The sequence below is a fragment of the Salvelinus alpinus genome, chromosome 23 (assembly GCF_045679555.1).
Source record: "Salvelinus alpinus chromosome 23, SLU_Salpinus.1, whole genome shotgun sequence".
In the NCBI taxonomy this organism is placed as follows: Eukaryota; Metazoa; Chordata; class Actinopteri; order Salmoniformes; family Salmonidae; genus Salvelinus; species Salvelinus alpinus.
Window position 1 is genome coordinate 43506044 of NC_092108.1, and position 18570 is coordinate 43524613.

Sequence of the window (18570 nt, forward strand, 5' to 3'; positions counted from 1 at the left end):
ATTAGCAACCCATCCTAGTTGTTGCATCTTTAGATCCGCCCTCTAAGTTTCTAACATAGATTTGCATCTCTGTCACATATGGAACTGCTATCAGGTGCGCTGTTTACAATGGTGTTGGCAAAAAATAAATAAAAATGTATTGGCTGCTTCATTACATTAGTTGCATGTTCTGATACATTACCGTAATTGAAATTTGATTTATGTAATTCTGAGCACCATGGGTGGATGGCCTAATGGGTTATGCATCCATATTGACCTGGTAAATTTCAGAAATTACCCGGTAAATTCAAATCTTCCCGGTCATGTTGTCAGACGCCACATTTTCCTAAATGAAATCCTGGCGCATGCACGCGCACACACAGTCTACTTACTTGAGGTCCTGCAGTAGGTCCTTTGCATTGAGCATGGTGATGAGGGATGTGGTGGCCGCTGGGATGATGACGATGGGGGTCCGAGAGCCTTTAATGAAACGAACACAATGTATATGTTTAAGTTAATCTATTACTATTTATCACCATTCATCAATAACACTCGCACACACATACACACTGTCGTAGCAGTACATACCCTTCTTTTGATTTGGTGGGGGTCTGGCTTGGGAAACTGGAGGAGAAAAATAAATAATCAGTGACAGAAAGAACCGATATCCCATTATGAGCCATGTGCTGCAAAAAGTATCAAATTTGACAACAGATGAGACACACTGAACAGAGGAAATGACAGCTCTGGATTGTGTCCTGAATTAAGTGAAACGGACAGGCATAAACCAGGTAAAGCTAATGCACTCATTTTCTGATCAATTTTTTTATTTTATTTTAACCCTTCAAGGAGTTAGTTTACCTCAGACACGCACAGCTGTAACGATGTCAGTTTGTCTGGTTCCGAGACAAGCTTTAGCCATTGGATCCAATGAGTAGTGGAGCAGCTACTTTTGGTATGTTTTGTATATTTCACGGAAGCAAAGCACCTGTCTTTTTTGTAGTTAAAACACGGATATCCGCAAAGCATCTCTGTCCCGAAAGTTCTGATCCGAGATCAGGCCACCCCATCAATATAATCTTATTCATTATAATCTAATCTAAAAAGCAAATCTTATCCTATATAAGCACTCCTACCCAGTTCTCATCTAACAGAGCAATGTGTGTGATATGAAGAGCCTTGCGAGCTACAGTACGTTACAGGCGTAGTGAGACTTCCAAAAATAGATTTGCTGTTATGTTTTTAACGCTCACATCTCTTTTCAACCGTTTTTCCACCAAAGACACAAAACAGAATTGATCCTACCTCGATTATTAATAGCTTACTTGACACGAGAGATGAGACACCGTGTTACATTAATGCAAAAACAAAGAATAAGCAAACGGGAAAGACATTGAAATGTGGGGTTCACAAATTAAAGAGAAGAAACACGGTGTCATTAAATAGACATAACACTCCAAAATCGAAATGTGTCAGATATTGTCATAACTCAAGTGGTCATCGGAGTCCACAAACCAGGCCATTTTTAAAGATGCAGCTATATCCCACAATTCAAAATTAATTCAATTTTTTGGGGGATTGGAGGCAGCTGGGTCACCTTTTTTTTACCCGTTTTGTCCAATCCTAAGCATACATGCATGCAGAATATTTAATGCAATCCTCTCATTGGCAGAATTGCCATCTTTCAGTTGCGTGGTCTGATTGAGCTGATCTGCCCGGCTCTCCCACACAGCTCCCAGGCAGTCACTTGTCAATCTTTTGAACTGATACGAAGCCAGAACACTTGACTTGTAACTAACCTAAAAACAATGTTTACGCTCTCCTTTTCATGTAGGCTATTTTTGTTTTGATCACATCAGAAGCTCTAGTTTCCCATATGCACTGTTATTCATTCAACTGTATTGCTGCTCTTGCACCTGTCGTGGAAATTGATGTATACTGAGACAGTCATTTCTTCAAACAATCACCTTTATTTAATATTGATTAATTATTACAATAATGCAGTTGGTCGGCCACACACTAAAGGTGTTTTGCCGAGAGCTTAACCTTTAATGAAAAAACAGATCTTATATAGGAGACCCAAAAATGCTTAGTCATGGCTGCTTCCACCCCCCCATGCAGATCGGGGGCACCATCCTGGGTTCATCCTGTGGTCACCTGCACCCGGTGCCGTTTCCCAGATGCAAGAATGATTGGACACAATAAGGGATTGTTCTACTCTGCCAGGCTCTGTCTATCTCGGGTCACACACACATCACATCTATGGAATGCCAGCTGTAGGTAAATTGTCAGCTCAAGCCCCAGAGGCCGAACTCAGTCCCACAGACACAGATGAGAGTTCTCATCATAGATATTTGATGCATAAACAGTTTTAAACAATCTTGCGGTTGCTTATTTCCTAATGGGGAAAAAACAAACGCTATTTGATGAATATTAGGAGTACAGTAATACTGCTGGCATTTTTTGGAAAGCTCAAATTCCCCCCTTTTCAAATAAACCACCAATCTACCCCCTAGATGGTTATGATGGGGAGAAATTCAGAGCTGTAAATTGTTTAACCTGTAGCCAAGGCTTTATAGCCAATATGGTTAATTATGGCTGGCATTGATTACAATATCAATGTTGCCAGCCAAGGTATACGAGGGGATAGTAGGCCTAGTTGGACAAGGCTATCTGAATGTGTACGATGGAAGTTAGAGGTAGCCTAAATATTCATTATTTAATAGAAAAAAAAGCACAGACTACGTGACTAAAATGGCTGTGACTAAAACTGTCCAGAGTTTGTCGACTGATAACTAAAACTAAAAGGATGAAATGACTAAAACGTAACTAAGACTAAATAAAAAAAGCTGCAAAAATTAACACTGCTTTAAACTCCCGAGTGGCGCAGTGGTCTAAGGCACTGCATCTCAGTGCTATAAGTGTCACTACAGACCCTGGTTTGATTCCAGGCTGTATCACAACCGGCCGTGATTGGGAGTCCCATAGGGTGGCGCACAATCGGCCCAGCGTCGTCCGGGTTAGTGTTTGGCCGGGGCAGGCCCATCATTGTAAATAAGAATTGGATCTTAACTGACTAACCTAGTCAAATTAAAAACACATTTTAAAAAAGGTGGAGTTTCAGTGTTCATTTCTCCAGGCCAGCATTTGTGATGTCTGCTAGTTTATCAAACCAAGCTCATCTATTAATCTACACAAGCAGAGTAGTGGAAATGTGTAACATTCTGCCTGTCAGGCTATCTGTTACAAAATCCCTGCCTGAGACTCTTAGCACACCATCTCGCAGCCTTCTCTCAGGGATACAAACTCTGCAACTTTCTAACTCTTGCAGTTAGAACTACCTTTCCATGTACATTTCATCCGTGTGTGTGTCAATAAAGTACCCTTGTCTGTGTAACTTTGAGGTTGCCTTATTCACCTCTAACTGCGGGAGGTGCTTGTGGGTCACAGATCAGCCCAAACGGAGATTCGCTCTTTCACTATCGCTCACAACGTGGACGCACACTACATGCACGGGGCATTGTCATGCTGAAACAGGAGGTCCTTCCCCAAACTGTTGCCACAAAGTTGGAAGCACAGAATCGTTTGGAATGCCATAGTATGCTGTAGCATTAAGATTCCCCTTCACTGGAACTATGGGGCCTAGCCCAAAGCATGAAAAACAGCCCCAGACCATTATTCCTTCTCCACCAAACTTTACATTTGGTAGGAACATTGGGGCAGGTACCGTTCTCCCGGCATCCTCAAAACACAGATTTGTCCATCGGACTGCCAGATGGTGAAGCGTGATTCATCACTCCAAAGAATGCGTTTCCACTGCTCCAGGGTCCAATGGTGGCGAGCTTTACACCACTAGCCGACAGTTGGCATTGCGCATGGTGATCTTAGGCTTGTGTGTGGCTGCTTGGCCATAGCAACCCATTTCATGAAGCTCCTGACAAACAGTTCTTGTAATGAAGTGGCTTCCAGAGGCAGTTTGGAACTCGGTAGTGAGTTCATAATTTTTACGTACTGCGCACTTCAGCACTCGCCGGTCCAGTTCTGTGAGCTTGTGTGGCCTACCACGTCGCGGCTGAGCAGTTATTGTGAAGTGGAAACGTCTAGAAGCAACAACAGCACTTAGTTGACCAGGGCAGCTCTAGCAGGGCAGAAATTTGATGAACTGATTTGTTGGAAAGGCGGCATCCTATGACGTTGCCACGTTGAAAGTCACTGAGCTCTTCAGTAAGGCCATTCTACTGCCAATGTTTGTCTATGGAGATTGCAGACGGTGTGCTCGATTTTAAACACTTGCCAGCAACGAATCCACGAATTTGAAGGGGTGTCCACATACTTTTGTATATATAGTGCATGTCACACAAAAACACACACACAGAGAATGTGACTTCTCTACACAGCCATAGAGATGCCGAATGTCAGAAGGGGATAGCAAAACAGACATGCGATTCATCACGCTGCACAAAGAGCGGGGAAGGGGTGACCTTCAGCTCTGGACCTCATGTTCTTTTAATTTCCACGATAAATGGCATGTGTGGGAACAATGACGGACACTTGATGGCAGCTGCTAAACACTTGTCTGACCGCGTTCCGTGTAGGATGCCGATCACAGAATTGACAGGACGTTTATAAAAGTTGACGTTTGGCAGCTCTCCTTTCATAAACAATTCAATATACACATCTAGATCCATAGCCTCCGATACAATATGTTTTAGTGTGATTTGATTTGTGGAACGAATTCATGCGATTTGGTTTATTACTAGCTGCTGCTGATGGGATGACTTCTTGAAGTCGAGTGTGTGTGTGTGTAGGAATTAGGGGTGGGGGCAATTTATACTTTTATTCCCCCCACTTATCTGAAACTGCCATCACCCAGTGATTAACTTGTCATTTTTGCAGATCAAATGTTGTTCAGCTACTACTGTCAATATTCATCTTTAGAAATTAGCATGGCATTTACCCAATGTATATAATTCAGCTTTGAATTATTGCAGTCAAAACAGGGTGTGTGAGAATGCACCTCAAGGCTTAAAGAGATTCATAGACAGAACCCTGCAGGGGAGTGAAAGAGATAAGAAACAAGTCAGACATACCACTATATATCAACTTGGGCACTGGAAAATTACTGCTGAGCCCTTAGAAAACACTGAAAACTATTTTTCGCTCCTGCAAGTTTGTATAACTGTATATGCATGGGCTTGGTCTCATGAGTAGGTGTTGATGTAGGCAGTTACATCACTATGGGTTGACTGCAAGCATAATAAAAGCAACTTGGACTTTTTATTTTATAGAACTCAGGAGAGACTTCAGTTGTATGTTCAATCTTTGACTTCTGTCTACAGCTGTATTTTGATTAAAATTGATATGATTTATAAGTGCACATTTTGAGTATCCATGATTAAATAGAAGCCCAAGAAAGGAAGCCCAACAGTGGCTAGCTTCACAACACATAACCCGGTCCGGTCGAGACTCACTAGCCAGATGAAGCTAGCTGGCAACTTATAACGTTAGCTTTGGGCAACAGTGTTAAGTAGCTGGCTAGCCATTTATTATCATGAACTGACATTCAATTTCAATAGGCAAACAACAAGTGGCAACCTAGCTAATACTTAATCACAAGGATTCCTAAATCATTGCTAAGAATAATGAAAATGACTGCAGTTTCTACTGGTCATTGTTTTCAGGCTGGTTGTATTCGCGCTAGCTTGGTACCAAGCTAAAGCTAGCTACCCCAGAAGTTGCAGTCAAACAAACAATGCTTTATTACTAACACGGTATTGTAAACACATCGTTCGTGGCCGGTGTTTGCACCGCTTTGACAGTGCTACCGTATCTTTTTTGACACGCAATGACCCAAACGGCGTTCCATAGTATGTCGTGAAGCTAATAGCAGTGACGCTATTACTGTGTAACTCCGGTAGGGTAACATCTGAAAAATAGCGCACTTGGTAGTGTGTACTGGTGCTCGACCAATCGGCGAAAGCCAACATCACCCACGACTGAGAACGGTTGATTGTCAAGGGCAATGATTTCCATTCGCCTTTGAGTTGTCTCGCTGAAATCTTCTTACTCTTTCAAATGATTGCTTGACTTGTTGACTGCTCGATCCACACAGCAGACATTGTGTGGGCTAGGTTAGGAATGCTGTTGCACGTGTAGCGCAAAATCTTACGTGGCGTTATTACGTTATTACACGTTATTACGCGTTATTACACAATTTTTGCATATACTTTTTAAAATTGTTGGACATAAGACTGAGAATCAAGAAATCAGCACCAAGTGATTAACATTTTGGATATCTGTTCCCAAGTATTCCAATGCATAGACATTTTTTCTTTTTTGGTCTACCAGCCACTCAGATTTTTTCAACAAAAACATAAAATGCAACATGTAATGTGCTGGTCCCAAATTTCATGAGCTGAAATAAAAGATACCAGAAATGTTCCATATGCACAAAAAAACTTGTTTCTCTAAAACTTGTGCACAAATTTGTTTACATTCCTGTTAGTGAGCATTTCTCCTTTGTCAAGATAATCCATCCATCTGACAGGTGTTGCAAATTAAGAAGCTGATTAAACAGCATGATCATTACACAGGTGCACCTTGTGCTGGGGACAATAGAATGCCACTAAAATGCGAAGTTCTGTCACAACACAATGCCACAAATGTCTCAAGTTTTGAGGGAGTGTGCAATTGGCATGCTGACTTCAGGAAGTCCACCAGGCATGTACCAGGCAGATGGTTTTCTGTTATCAACGTTGTGAACAGAGTGCCTCATGGTGGCGGTGGGGTTATAGTATGGGCAGGCATAAGCTACGGACAACATACACAATTGCATTTTATCGATGGCAATTTGAATGCACAGAGATACCATGACGAGATCCTGAGGCCAATTGTCGTACAATTCATCCAGCCACCATTTCCTTATGTTTCAGCATTATAAAGCACGGCCCCATGTCGCAAGAAACTGTACGCAATTTCTGAAAGCCGAAAATGTGCAAGTTCTTCCATGACCTGCATACTCCGACATGTCTCCCATTGAGCATATTTGGGACACTCTGGATCGACGTGTTCCAGTTCCCGCCAATATCCAGCAACTTCGCACAGACGTTGAAGAGAAATGGGACTACATTCCACAAGCAACAGCCTGATCAACTCTATGCGAAGGAGATGTGTGACGCTGCATGAGGCAAATGGTGGTCAAAGTATTCAGACCCCTTGACTCTTTCCACATTTTATTACATTACAGCCTTGTTCTAAAATGGATTTAGTTAAAAAAAAATTATAAAAAATCTACACAATACCCGAAAACAGTTTAGAAATTTCCGCAAATGTGTTTAAAACAGAAATACCTTATTTACATAAGTATTCAGACCCTTGGCTATGAGACTCGAAATTGAGTTCATGTGCATCCTGTTTCAATTGATCATAAATGAGATGTTGGCTCCAATCAAGTTGTAGGAACCTGTGGTAAATTCAATTGATTGGACATGATCTGGAAAGGCACACACCTGTCTATATAAAGGTCCCACAGTGCATGTCAGAGCAAAAATCAAGCCACGAGGTCAAAGGAATTGTCCGTAGAGCTCCGAGACAGGATTGTGTCGAGGCACAGATCTGGGGAAGGGTACCAACAATTTCTGGCGCATTGAAGATCCAAGAACACAGTGGCCTCCATTTTTAAGTAGAAGAAGTTTGGAACCACCAAGACTCTTCCTAGAGCTGGCCGCCTGGCCAAATTGAACAATCGGGGGAGAAGGGCCTTGGTCAGGTAGGTGACCAAGAACCCGATGGTCACTCTAGCAGAGCTCCAGAGTTCCTCTGTGGAGATGCGAGAACCTACCTGAAGGACAACCATCACTGCAGCACTCCACCAATCAGGCCTTGATGGTAGAGTGCCCAGACGGAAGCCTCTCCTCAGTAAAAGGCACATGACAGCTCACTTGGAGTTTGCCAAAAGGCACCTAAAGGACTCGCAGACCATGACAGAAGATTCTCTGGTCTGATATAACCAAGATTGAATTCTTTGGTCTGAATGCCAAGCCCCACATGTGGAGGAAACCTGGAACCATCCCGTCGGTGAAAGCGTCATGCTGTGGTTGTTATTCAACGGCAGGGACTGGGAGACTAGTCAGGATCGAGGCAAAGATGAATGGGGCAAAGTACAGAGAGAGCCTTGATAACCTGCTCCAGAGCTGGGGCGAAGCACATAGCCGAGACAACGCAGGAATGGCTTCGGGACAAGTCTCTGAATGTCCTTGAGTGGCCCAGCCAGAGCCCCCCAAAAAATCTCTGGAGAACTGAAAATAGCTGTGCAGCGACGCTCCCCATCCAACCTGACATAGCTTGAGAAGATCTACAGAGCAGAATGGGAGAAACTCCCCAAATACAGGTGTGCCAAGCTTATAGCCTCATACCTAAGATGACTCTAGGCTGTTATCGCTACCAAAGGTGCTTCAACAAAGTACTTATTAAAGGGTCTGGATACTTCTGTAAATGTGATTTAAGTTTTTTATTAATACATTTGCATTTTCATTACGGGGTAGTGTGTGTATTTATTAGGTATAAAAGTAACAAAATGTGAAAAGTCAAGGGGTCTGTATGCACTGTAATATGAATTGTAACTCAGTAAAATCTTTTAAATTGTTCAGTGTAAAACAAGAAATAAGTTAAGTAGTAATATGGTATAGTGGCTGACTTTGTAGATATTCAAGTAAATAATACTAACTTTTATGCCTCCAAAAAAATTATCTATGAATGAACGTCACTTATTGCACACAGCTCCCCTGCCAGGCAGTGTTGCTGCGTGAGGTGGCATATAGGATTCCTATTTCTTTGTGCAATTAGCTGCCATGAAACAAAACCACAGAAATACTTTGTAAAGAGATACTGCAGCATTTTTCTAACTCACATGTGCTCATACTTGACTTTTTACTATTTTTATTTACAAATGTAATGCTCGCACTGTAGAGCCTTGCAAATTGACAACCCGCCTACGTGGCTGGTGAAATAGGCATTCTTACCCGCCAATACCTAAATTGACCCGCATTTGGCAGGTGTTCATTTTATTCCCCATTACTGATGCATGCTTAATTTGGATCGGTTTGGGCACCCAGGACGGATGCTTATCGGGACGGATGCTTATCTGTGAATCTTACCATCCTTTACGTTTGGCTTAGGTCACAACCTTGAAGCAACATCAGTTGTCCCGTTCTAAAAACTTAGAAAGTGTTTCAAACAGCAGGAACATGTTGAAGAAGTACATAGAAAGCTGTCTACATGTACAGTCGTGGCCAAAAGTTTTGAGAATGACACAAATATTAATTTTCACAAAGTCTGCTGCCTCAGTGTCTTTAGATATTTTTGTCAGATGTTACTATGGAATATTGAAGTATAATTAAAAGCATTTCATAAGTGTCAAAAGCTTTTATTGACAATTACATGAAGTTGATGCAAAGAGTCAATATTTGACCCTTCTTTTTCCAAGACCTCTGCAATCTGCCTTGGAATGCTGTCAATTAACTTCTGGGCCACATCCTGACTGATGGCAGCCCATTCTTGCATAATCAATGCTTGGAGTTTGTCAGAATTTGTGGGGTTTTGTTTGTCCACCCACCTCTTGAGGATTGACCACAAGTTCTCAATGGGATTACGGTCTGGGGAGTTTCCTGGCCATGGACCCAAAATATCGATGTTTTGTTCCCAGAGGAACTTAATTATCACCTTTGCCTTATGGCAAGGTGCCATGCTGGAAAAGGCATTGATCGTCACCAAACTGTTCCTGGATGGTTGGGAGAAATTGCTCTGTTAGGATGTGTTGGTACCATTCTTTATTCATGGCTGTGTTCTTAGGCAAAATTGTGAGTGAGCCCACTCCCTTGGGTGAGAAGCAAACCCACACATGAATGGTCTCAGGATGCTTTACTGTTGGCATGACAAGACTGATGGCTTTTTTCCGGATGCCCCAAACAATCAGAAAGGGGATTCAGAGAAAATGACTTTACCCCAGTCCTCAGCAGTCCAATCCCTGTACCTTTTGCAGAATATCAGTCTGTCCCTGATGTTTTTCCTGGAGAGAAGTGGCTTCTTTATTGCCCTTCTTGACACCAGGCCATCCTCAAAGTCTTCGCCTCACTGTGCATGCAGATGCACTCACACCTGCCTGCTGCCATTCCTGAGCAAGCTCTGTACTGGTGGTGCCCCGATCCCACAGCTGAATCAACTTTAGGAGACGGTCCTGGCGCTTGCTGGACTTTCTTGGGCGCCGTGAAGCCTTCTTCACAACAATTGAACTGCTCTCTTTGAAGTTCTTGATGATCCAATAAATGGTTGATTGAGGTGCAATCTTACTGGCAGTAATATCCTTGCCTGTGAATCCCTTTTTATGCAAAGCAATGATGACGGCACGTGTTTCCTTCCAGGTAACCATGGTTGACAGAGTAAGAACAATGATTCCAAGCACCACCCTCCTTTTGAAGCTTCCAGTGTGTTATTCGAACTCAATCAGCATGACAGAGTGATCTCCAGCCTTGTCCTCGTCAACACTCACACCTGTGTTAACGAGAGAATCACTGACATGATGTCAGCTGGTCCTTGTGTGGCAGGGCTGAAATGCAGTGGAAATGTTTTTTTGGGGGATTCAGTTCATTTGCATGGCAAAGAGGGACTTTGCAATTAATTGCAATTCAGCTGATCACTCTTCATAACATTCTGGAGTATATGCAAATTGCCATCATACAAACTGAGGCAGCAAACTTTGTGAAAATTTATATTTGTGTCATTCTCAAAACTTTTGGCCATGACTGTATTGAGTCAACCACTAATTCAAGTCCTTGAGTAACAGGGTCTGCAGACCTGCCCATTACGAACACACGAGATTCAACCAATAAAGGTCTTGTGTTTGAATACTGAAACCATGCCCACCGCATTAGGGGTTCAACGTGACGTGCAGGGTTTTATTCCAACCCAGCTCTAAAAGTTACTTTTTTGGGCCAGGGTTGGTGGTGACTGCTGATACAGGGGTTTTGAATGACTGGGAAAGCCGTCTCTACAAAAGGCCTACATTGACACAATGTTTTCGTGTCATCTGCTTTGGTGGTGACAGATACAGACCTGGTCTGGGGACGGGCTGCAGGGCTGGTGTCTGGGCCTTCCTGGCAGACGCTCCCTCCTGAAACACAAACAAAAACACAACGGTCAATCTACAGCCTGATGAATGAAACGCCAACCCTACATATTGGCATAGGATAAGCAAGTTCCATTCAACTCGGACTGTCTCCAACATATTTACACTGCATTTGGAAAGTATTCAGAGCCCTTGACTTTTTCCATATTTTGTTACGTTACAGCCTTATTCTAAAATGGATTAAATAATTTTTTCCCCTCATTAATCTACACACAATACCCCATAATGACAAAGCAAAAACAGGTTTAGAAATGTTAGCAAATTTAATATCACATTTACATAAGTATTCAGACCCTTTACTCAGTACTTTGTTGAAACACCTTTGGCAGCGATTACAGCCTCGAGGCTACTTGGGTATGATGTTACAAGCTTGGCACACCTGTATTTGGGGAGTTTCTCCCATTGTTCTCTGCAGATCCTCTCAAGCTCTGTCAGGTTGGATGGGGAGCATCGCTGCACAGCTATTTTCAGGTCTCTCCAGAGATGTTAGATCGGGTTCAAGTCCAGGCTCTGGCTGGGCCACTCAAGGACATTCAGAGACTTGTCCCGAAGCCACTCCTGCGTTGTCTTGGCTGTGTGCTTAGGGTTGTTGTCCTGTTGGAAGGTGAACCTTCGCCCCAGTCTGAGGTCCTGAGGACTCTGGAGCAGGTTTTCATCAAGGATCTCTGTACTTTGCTCCGTTCATCTTTCACTTGATCCTGACAAGTCTCCCAGTCCCTGCCGCTGAAAAACATCCCCACAGCATGATGCTGCCACCACCATGCTTCACCGTAGGGATGGTGCCAGGTTTCCTCCAGACGTGACGCTTGGCATTCAGGCCAAAGAGTTCAATCTTGGTTTCATCAGACCAGAGAATCTGGTTTGTCATGGTCTGAGAGTCCTTCAGGTGCCTTTTGGCAAACTCCAAGTGAGCTGTCATGGAAGCCTCTCAGTAAAAAGCACGTCTGGCCACCCTACCATAAAGGCCTGATTGGTAGAGTGCTGCAGAGATGGTTGTCCTTCTAGAAGGTTCTCCCATCTCCACAGAGGAACTCTGTCAGAGTGACCATCGGGTTCTTGGTGACCTCCCTGACCAAGGCTCTTCTCCCCCGATTGCTTAGCTTGGCCGGGTGGTCAGCTCTAGGAAGAGTCTTGGCGGTTCCCAACTTCTTCCATTTAAGAATGATGGAGGCCACTGTTTTCTTGGGGACCTGCTGCAGAAATGTTTTGGTAGCCTTCCCCAGATCTGTGCCTCAACAAACTCCTGTTTTGGAGCTCTACGGACAATCCCTTCGACCTCATGGCTTGGTTTTTTCTCTGACATGTACTGTCAATTGTTGGACATTATATAGACAGTTGTGTCTGCCTTTCCAAATCATGTTTAATCTATTTAAATTTACCATAGGTGGACTCCAATCAAGTTGTAGAAACATCTCAAGTATGATCAATGGAAACAGGATGCACCTGAGCTCAATTTCAAGTCTCATAGCAAAGGGTCTGAATACTTAAGATATCGGTTTATCCTTTTTACTAAATTTGCAAACATCTCTAAAACCTATTTTCGCTTTGTCATCATGGGTTATTGTGTGTAGACTTAGAATAAGGCTGTAACGTAACAAAATGTTGAACAAGAGAAGGGATCTGAATACTTTCCGAATGCACTGTATATATTGTCCATATCAAGAGCCTCAGTGTTGTGTATGATGACTGTTGCTCCCTCAGGCCGATTCCCCTTGGAAGGGGTGTGCGTCTAGTCTGATGGGAGTGCATCAAGGGTCACACCCTCTCTAAGGTCTAGGTAATTCATCATCTAATGACAGTCCCAGAGCTCTGCTTCAAAGAAGAGCTGTTAAAACATCTACATATACAGGGGGTTGTTTCTAATTGTCGATCCTGTCAGAGCTCTCAATACTGTCGATCCGGCCAGAGCCTGGGACTCAAACCAGTGATTGTATCACTAACCCAGACCCAATATTCCCTCTAAATTGCACGCATTAGAAATAAGCCTGCGATTGAACTTCACTCAAAGGGGGGGGGGGGGTGTTAACACTCAATGCTTCTCTTCACAGTGGGCAATTGTGATGAAAATCAACATGAGCAACTTTTAATGCAACATACCGAAACAAAACAAACTATGCAAGACTTATTAGTATGCAAAACTATGCACGTGATTTTGTTGTAGGCAGAACGCATCGGAGTCTGATTCTATTGCATTGACACGTAGGACTGTTGTATTTTGAGACAAGCTTCACTAATCTACGTAGCCAATACGGCAGATGGTAGCATAATTGATCTGATTCTCTGTAATAATGGTATGGGGAATAATAATGCATTTTATTTTGTAAAGTGGTTTCTTGTATCAAACATTTCTAGTCACCTTCTTGTCTGAAGGTCAAGTGGATAAACATTTTAACTTCAAGCCCTGCATGTTTTTTCCCCAAAAGTCTCATGGAATGTAGGCCTACATCTTACACCACACATTGGCTGCTATTGTAGGCTGCATGATAGAACAGCCATTTCCATGTTCAAATGTTATGGGATGCATTTTGTTTTTGATGGTAGGCCACTCTGGTAGGTCTACATTATGATCATCCACAGAAGCCTATTTGACCACTGCCTGAAACTTAAAGCAGGTACAGCCTCAGTGTTCACAGTGAACACATGCTGGAAGTTCCACAGAATTTTCAAAGTTCAAGTTTGCACTCAGCAGACCTGAAATTTGCTCAGTACAGAAAAAAAAGGAACCATTTTCCAGAACCTCAATGGCATACACATTATTTAGAAATGTGATGAAGTTGCCTCTAGACGCTGATCTTGGGTCAGTTTGGCCTAGGGGAAACTCCACCCTGAAGCACTTCCTGAAATACTGGCAATGTTGCTTTGACACATTGGTCCCTGTTGGATTTCCACTAGTAGGTTGAATTTAGTCTCTTATTTTATCTGAGATGTATGGCACACGGTCCACAGAACTTCATAAAGAGTCACCAGTTGACCCAGTGTTTCCCATAGATTATTTTCCAACACAGATAGGTGGCAGATTGAATGGTAGGGAAAACTGCTGTGACCAGAGCCATCTGTTCGTAGTTATATAGATATGTTTTCATATCATTTTACTCAGAACTCATAATGCGTCGGCTTCCTGCAGATTTGTCAGTTAACTCCATGGGCAGCAGCACAGACTTGTGAGTTGTCGATGACAGATATGATTCAATAGTTCAGGGCAGAGTCAAGAAAATGCAATGAAACTCCCGGGCCCATGGGCTGTTTTTTATTATTATTGCGGTACATTAAAGTTCTCATGCAATAAATTATGCAAGCCTATTTTGTATTGTCAAAATAATGAACTGTGAATATTTTATCTGATTAATTTAGCTGTCCAGATAGCACACATCGTCCACCAATAAAGGAGCGAGGAGTTAGAGGGGCGGTTTAATACAAATTTTTATCCATCTAGTCCAAGGGAGAATTTCAATTGAAAATTCCTCGCGTTCTCTCCAAAATCCATTGGAGGAGGTCAGAGTGGAGGGACGTGTAACTTTGTCATCCAATGGGGTTTGAGGAGGAGAAAGGATGCGAGGAGTATTCCCTTGAGATTCTCCAAGTACGTGGAAAATATAAGTAACCATTTCTATGTAGGCCTGTACTTCTTTGGTGCCAATTCTTAATGACATTGGTCACCCTAACTCTCAAAATCAGTCAATAGTCCTCCAGTCCAGTCAAAAAGTAAATAAACCTCAATGTATGGGGCTTCTGCCCCTGCAAAGGTTTTTGGTCTATCCCTCTAGAGCTCTTGTCCCTTAATCTCCCTCACATCTAGTTGCTTTCCCACTGTCTTCTCTTTCCTATTCATGATCTACTGGCCTCAGACAGATTAGTGAATCAGCAGCTTTGCTGGGATAGTCTGTGGAAGTCAAGCTGCTTAACTACATCAACACTGGCCTGACTGGAATGCCAGTCATAGGCCTGCACAACAAGCCACAGAAGAGCCATGCTCTCTACGAGAAATGTAAAGGGATACTTTATTTTTCTTCGGTACATTTAAAAAATTGTAATGATCCGAACCAGGGCCTAAAAATTACCTTTTTGGTCCCCCAGCCACTGTGGCAGGTAGATAAAAATCTACCAGTCACTCATTTATTTACCAGACAAAATATTTTTCATATTTACATAACATTTGTTATCAAACCAATAAATAGCGACACGGGACTAGTTTAAAATGGCCCGTATATAAAATGCGCGTGAATCCCGATTAAAAAGAAAAAAAAGGCACATCCAGTAAAAATGGGTCATATTTTTTTAACCATTTAGGCTAGAGACAAAACATTTTTCTTTGCTGTAAACATGCCTGTCACGAAGTCCTGCTTTATGTTCCCTCGCTGACACTGCAGCTGAGGCTGCATGACAGTGAACTTTCAAAGTCTACTCAGACTAGTTGGTACTCTTGGTTATAACAAGTGATAAAATGATACAATTTCTCACTTTGGGCACTGCTCCAATGTAACAAATGTACAAATCTAACAGAAGACTGACTCATCAGGGTCTGCATCCCCGCTCGCCATCACGGCTAAATTATATATTTCTAAAACTGACGGAGGAATAGACGCGCGTGAAGAGAGGACAGAGAAAAGCATGTAAGGGCATGTAGGGTATGCAGCTGGCTGATTACAGCTGCCACACATGATATGTGCATGAAAGTGAAGTGGATATTGGACCTGTGCACAAGAGACTAGTGGCTGTTGCTTATTAAATTCAACTGAACTTAAACAAAATGGACTTTATAAACATTTTATAACAGGCGCCAGCAGATTCTTTAGATTGGTAGGACTGAAAAGGTCGGTAGTATATAAGACACGGTACTACGGTATTCTAAAATGTTGGTATCATAAGTATCATGGCGTTTTGGTACCGTGACATTACAGTGGTACCGGTACACCGTGCAACACTAAAATCTGGTATCGTGAAAACAGTAGCATACTGTCACCAAGCCTGCAACTATCCATTAGACCATATAGAGAAAACAGCCCTGCCCCCCTCAGTAGCCCCCTCCAACTAGAGCAGATGTGACAGAGCGATAGCACAGCAAGAGAGATAGGGAGCGCGGGAGGTTGATAGAGGGGAAGCGTGTGGGGGCAGTAGAGACATAAGCGACGCTGAGAGAGCACCGTGGATGGAGAGAATGTAGCTCCGGTGCTCTACACACACACAGGCACCAAGAGCCAGTGTGCCCGAGTGAATTTGACAATGAGTCATATTTCAAACCAAGGGAGGGATCGCTCTGCGCGTGTGGGTGCGCTCGCAGCAAGAGGCATTGAAAAACATGGCAGAGAAGGAACGACACCGTCCAAAGCGGGATCCATAGAAGCAGTCACACCGTGATTGGGCCACCCCACACAGTGAGAGAAAAGCAGCGATAAAACGGTAACCGTGAGATGGAGCTGAGAGCCGAGCCAAGGTCTGTGGTGGACAGGAAGAAATAGATAAACCATTGAAGCTGGCAGCAGCACTGGGCAGTCATGGGTAGGTTGTTGTGCCCTAGTAGATGAGAGATGAGGGGAGCAAGCCCTCCATCCTGCCCTGAAACGACTTGCACTGGGGAACAGGTATGTCTTCTGGTCCGGCGTGCTCAATTACAGCTCAAAAACACGCACATGCTCTTACAAGAGCGTATTGGTAATAAAAGCTGCCATGTACAAAATTATGCACAGGTGCTTGCTGTTAGAAAGGAATATATAGCTTTGGGAGCTCGTTTTTGTTTAGAACCTGAGAACACATTGGGGTGTGTGTGTGTTTAATGTTTCTTTGCATTCCAGAGGATGCCAACATGGGGGATTTGGCTTTTCAGCACCTTTTGTGTGCTCTCACAAACAATCCTTTGTCTTGGGGGGTATTTTAAGAGAGCAGCATGTAATCCAGTCGAATGTGAGAGCCCACACCACTCCAGGGGACTAGTTGCCCAAAAATGTGAAAACAGTGCAGTGCTTTCACAGCAATCTAAATTAAACATACTTTTTCAGTTAGCTTGGGTTGCTGTGCCAAATGTGCCCACTTCTTGCTTACACCTTATCCAAGTATCAATTCCTCCAATTGTTTAAAGGAGCAATTGAGGACATAAAATATCTTCATAGTTAACTTATTTAGTCCACCCATATATTAGATAGTAACCTTAATCATGCACAGGGGCGGTTTCTTACAAGGAAAGGCACAAATAGCCCTCAATTTAAGAGAGAAGATTTTCTAAGAAGTTACTCTAACAGGATGTTGGTTTCCTCTTCATAACACATCTAAAAGTGAGGGTTTAAAAAACTGATACACATGTAAATACAAGTATAATAATAGATCCAGTGGCATGTCATTAACAGAGTAATTCGGTTGATTTTCTCTCAAAAGTAACTGGCTCCAGTTAGACTTGCATGACTCACATGCAAAGCGACATTATTAGTAGTCCTTTTTTAATGTAAATTGTAACACATACAGTACCAGTCAAAAGTTGACACAGCTACTTATTCAAGGGTTTTTCTTTATTTGTATTATTTTCTACATATTAGAATAATAGTGAAGACATCAAAACTATGAAATAACACATGGAATCATGTAGTAACCAAAATATATATTTATATTTGAGATTCTTCAAATAGCCACCCTTTACCTTGATGACAGCTTTGCACACTCTTGGCATTCTCTCAACAAGCTTTTTGGAATGCTTTTTCCAACAGTGTTGGTGTTGCCAGATATGCGGAGCACTTGTTGGCTGCTTTTCCTTCACACTGCGGTCCAACTCATCCCACACCATCTCAACTGGGTTGAGGTCAGGTGATTGTGGAGACCAGGTCATTTGATGCTGTACTCCATCACTCTCCTTCTTGGTCAAATAGCTCTTACACAGCCTGGAGGTGTGTTGGGTCATTGTCTTGTTGAAAAACAAATGATAGTGGGACTAAGCATAAACCAGATGGGATAGCATATTGCTGCGTGTGTGCAAATCTGTCATCAAGGCAAAGGGTAGCTACTTTGAAGAACCTAAAATATATTTTTATTCGTGTAACACTTTTTTGGTTACTACATGATTCCATGTGTTATTTCATAGTTTTGATCTATTTTAATATTATTCTACAATGTAGAAAATAAAGAAAAACCTTGGAATGAGTAGTTGGGTCCTACGTAGCGAAATTTGAAAGTGTTCTTTTATTTTTCATTGGATAAAAGTAGAGACTCAGAGCTAGACAATGGTATACAGTGCCTTCGGAAAGTATTCAGACCCCTTGACTTTTTCCACGTCAGCTTACAGCTTTATTCAAAAATTTTCAAAGTGTTTTTCCCCCCCGCATCAATCTACACCCAATACCCCATAATGACAAAGCAAAAACTGGTTTGTATCCAGACACTTTAGTCAGTACTTTGTTGAAGAACCTTTGGCAGCGAATACAGCCTCG

At 42.6% G+C, this 18570-nt stretch overlaps 2 protein-coding genes across 2 annotated transcripts in view; one reads left to right on the forward strand and one right to left on the reverse strand.

The window, feature by feature from the left end:
* Positions 1–18570, forward strand: part of LOC139551095 (beta-1,3-galactosyltransferase 2-like) — a 40483-nt gene that overhangs the window by 11435 nt on the left and 10478 nt on the right. The gene's annotated exons all lie outside the window — the stretch shown is intronic.
* LOC139551094 (parafibromin-like) overlaps positions 1–18570 on the reverse strand; it is a 69108-nt gene that overhangs the window by 10897 nt on the left and 39641 nt on the right. The window contains exons 12-14 of the mRNA XM_071362490.1: positions 11089–11146; positions 568–603; positions 372–459 (exon numbers count right to left, since the gene is read on the reverse strand). Coding sequence (XP_071218591.1) covers positions 372–459; positions 568–603; positions 11089–11146 — 182 coding nt within the window. The remainder of the gene's footprint in view (positions 1–371; positions 460–567; positions 604–11088; positions 11147–18570) is intronic.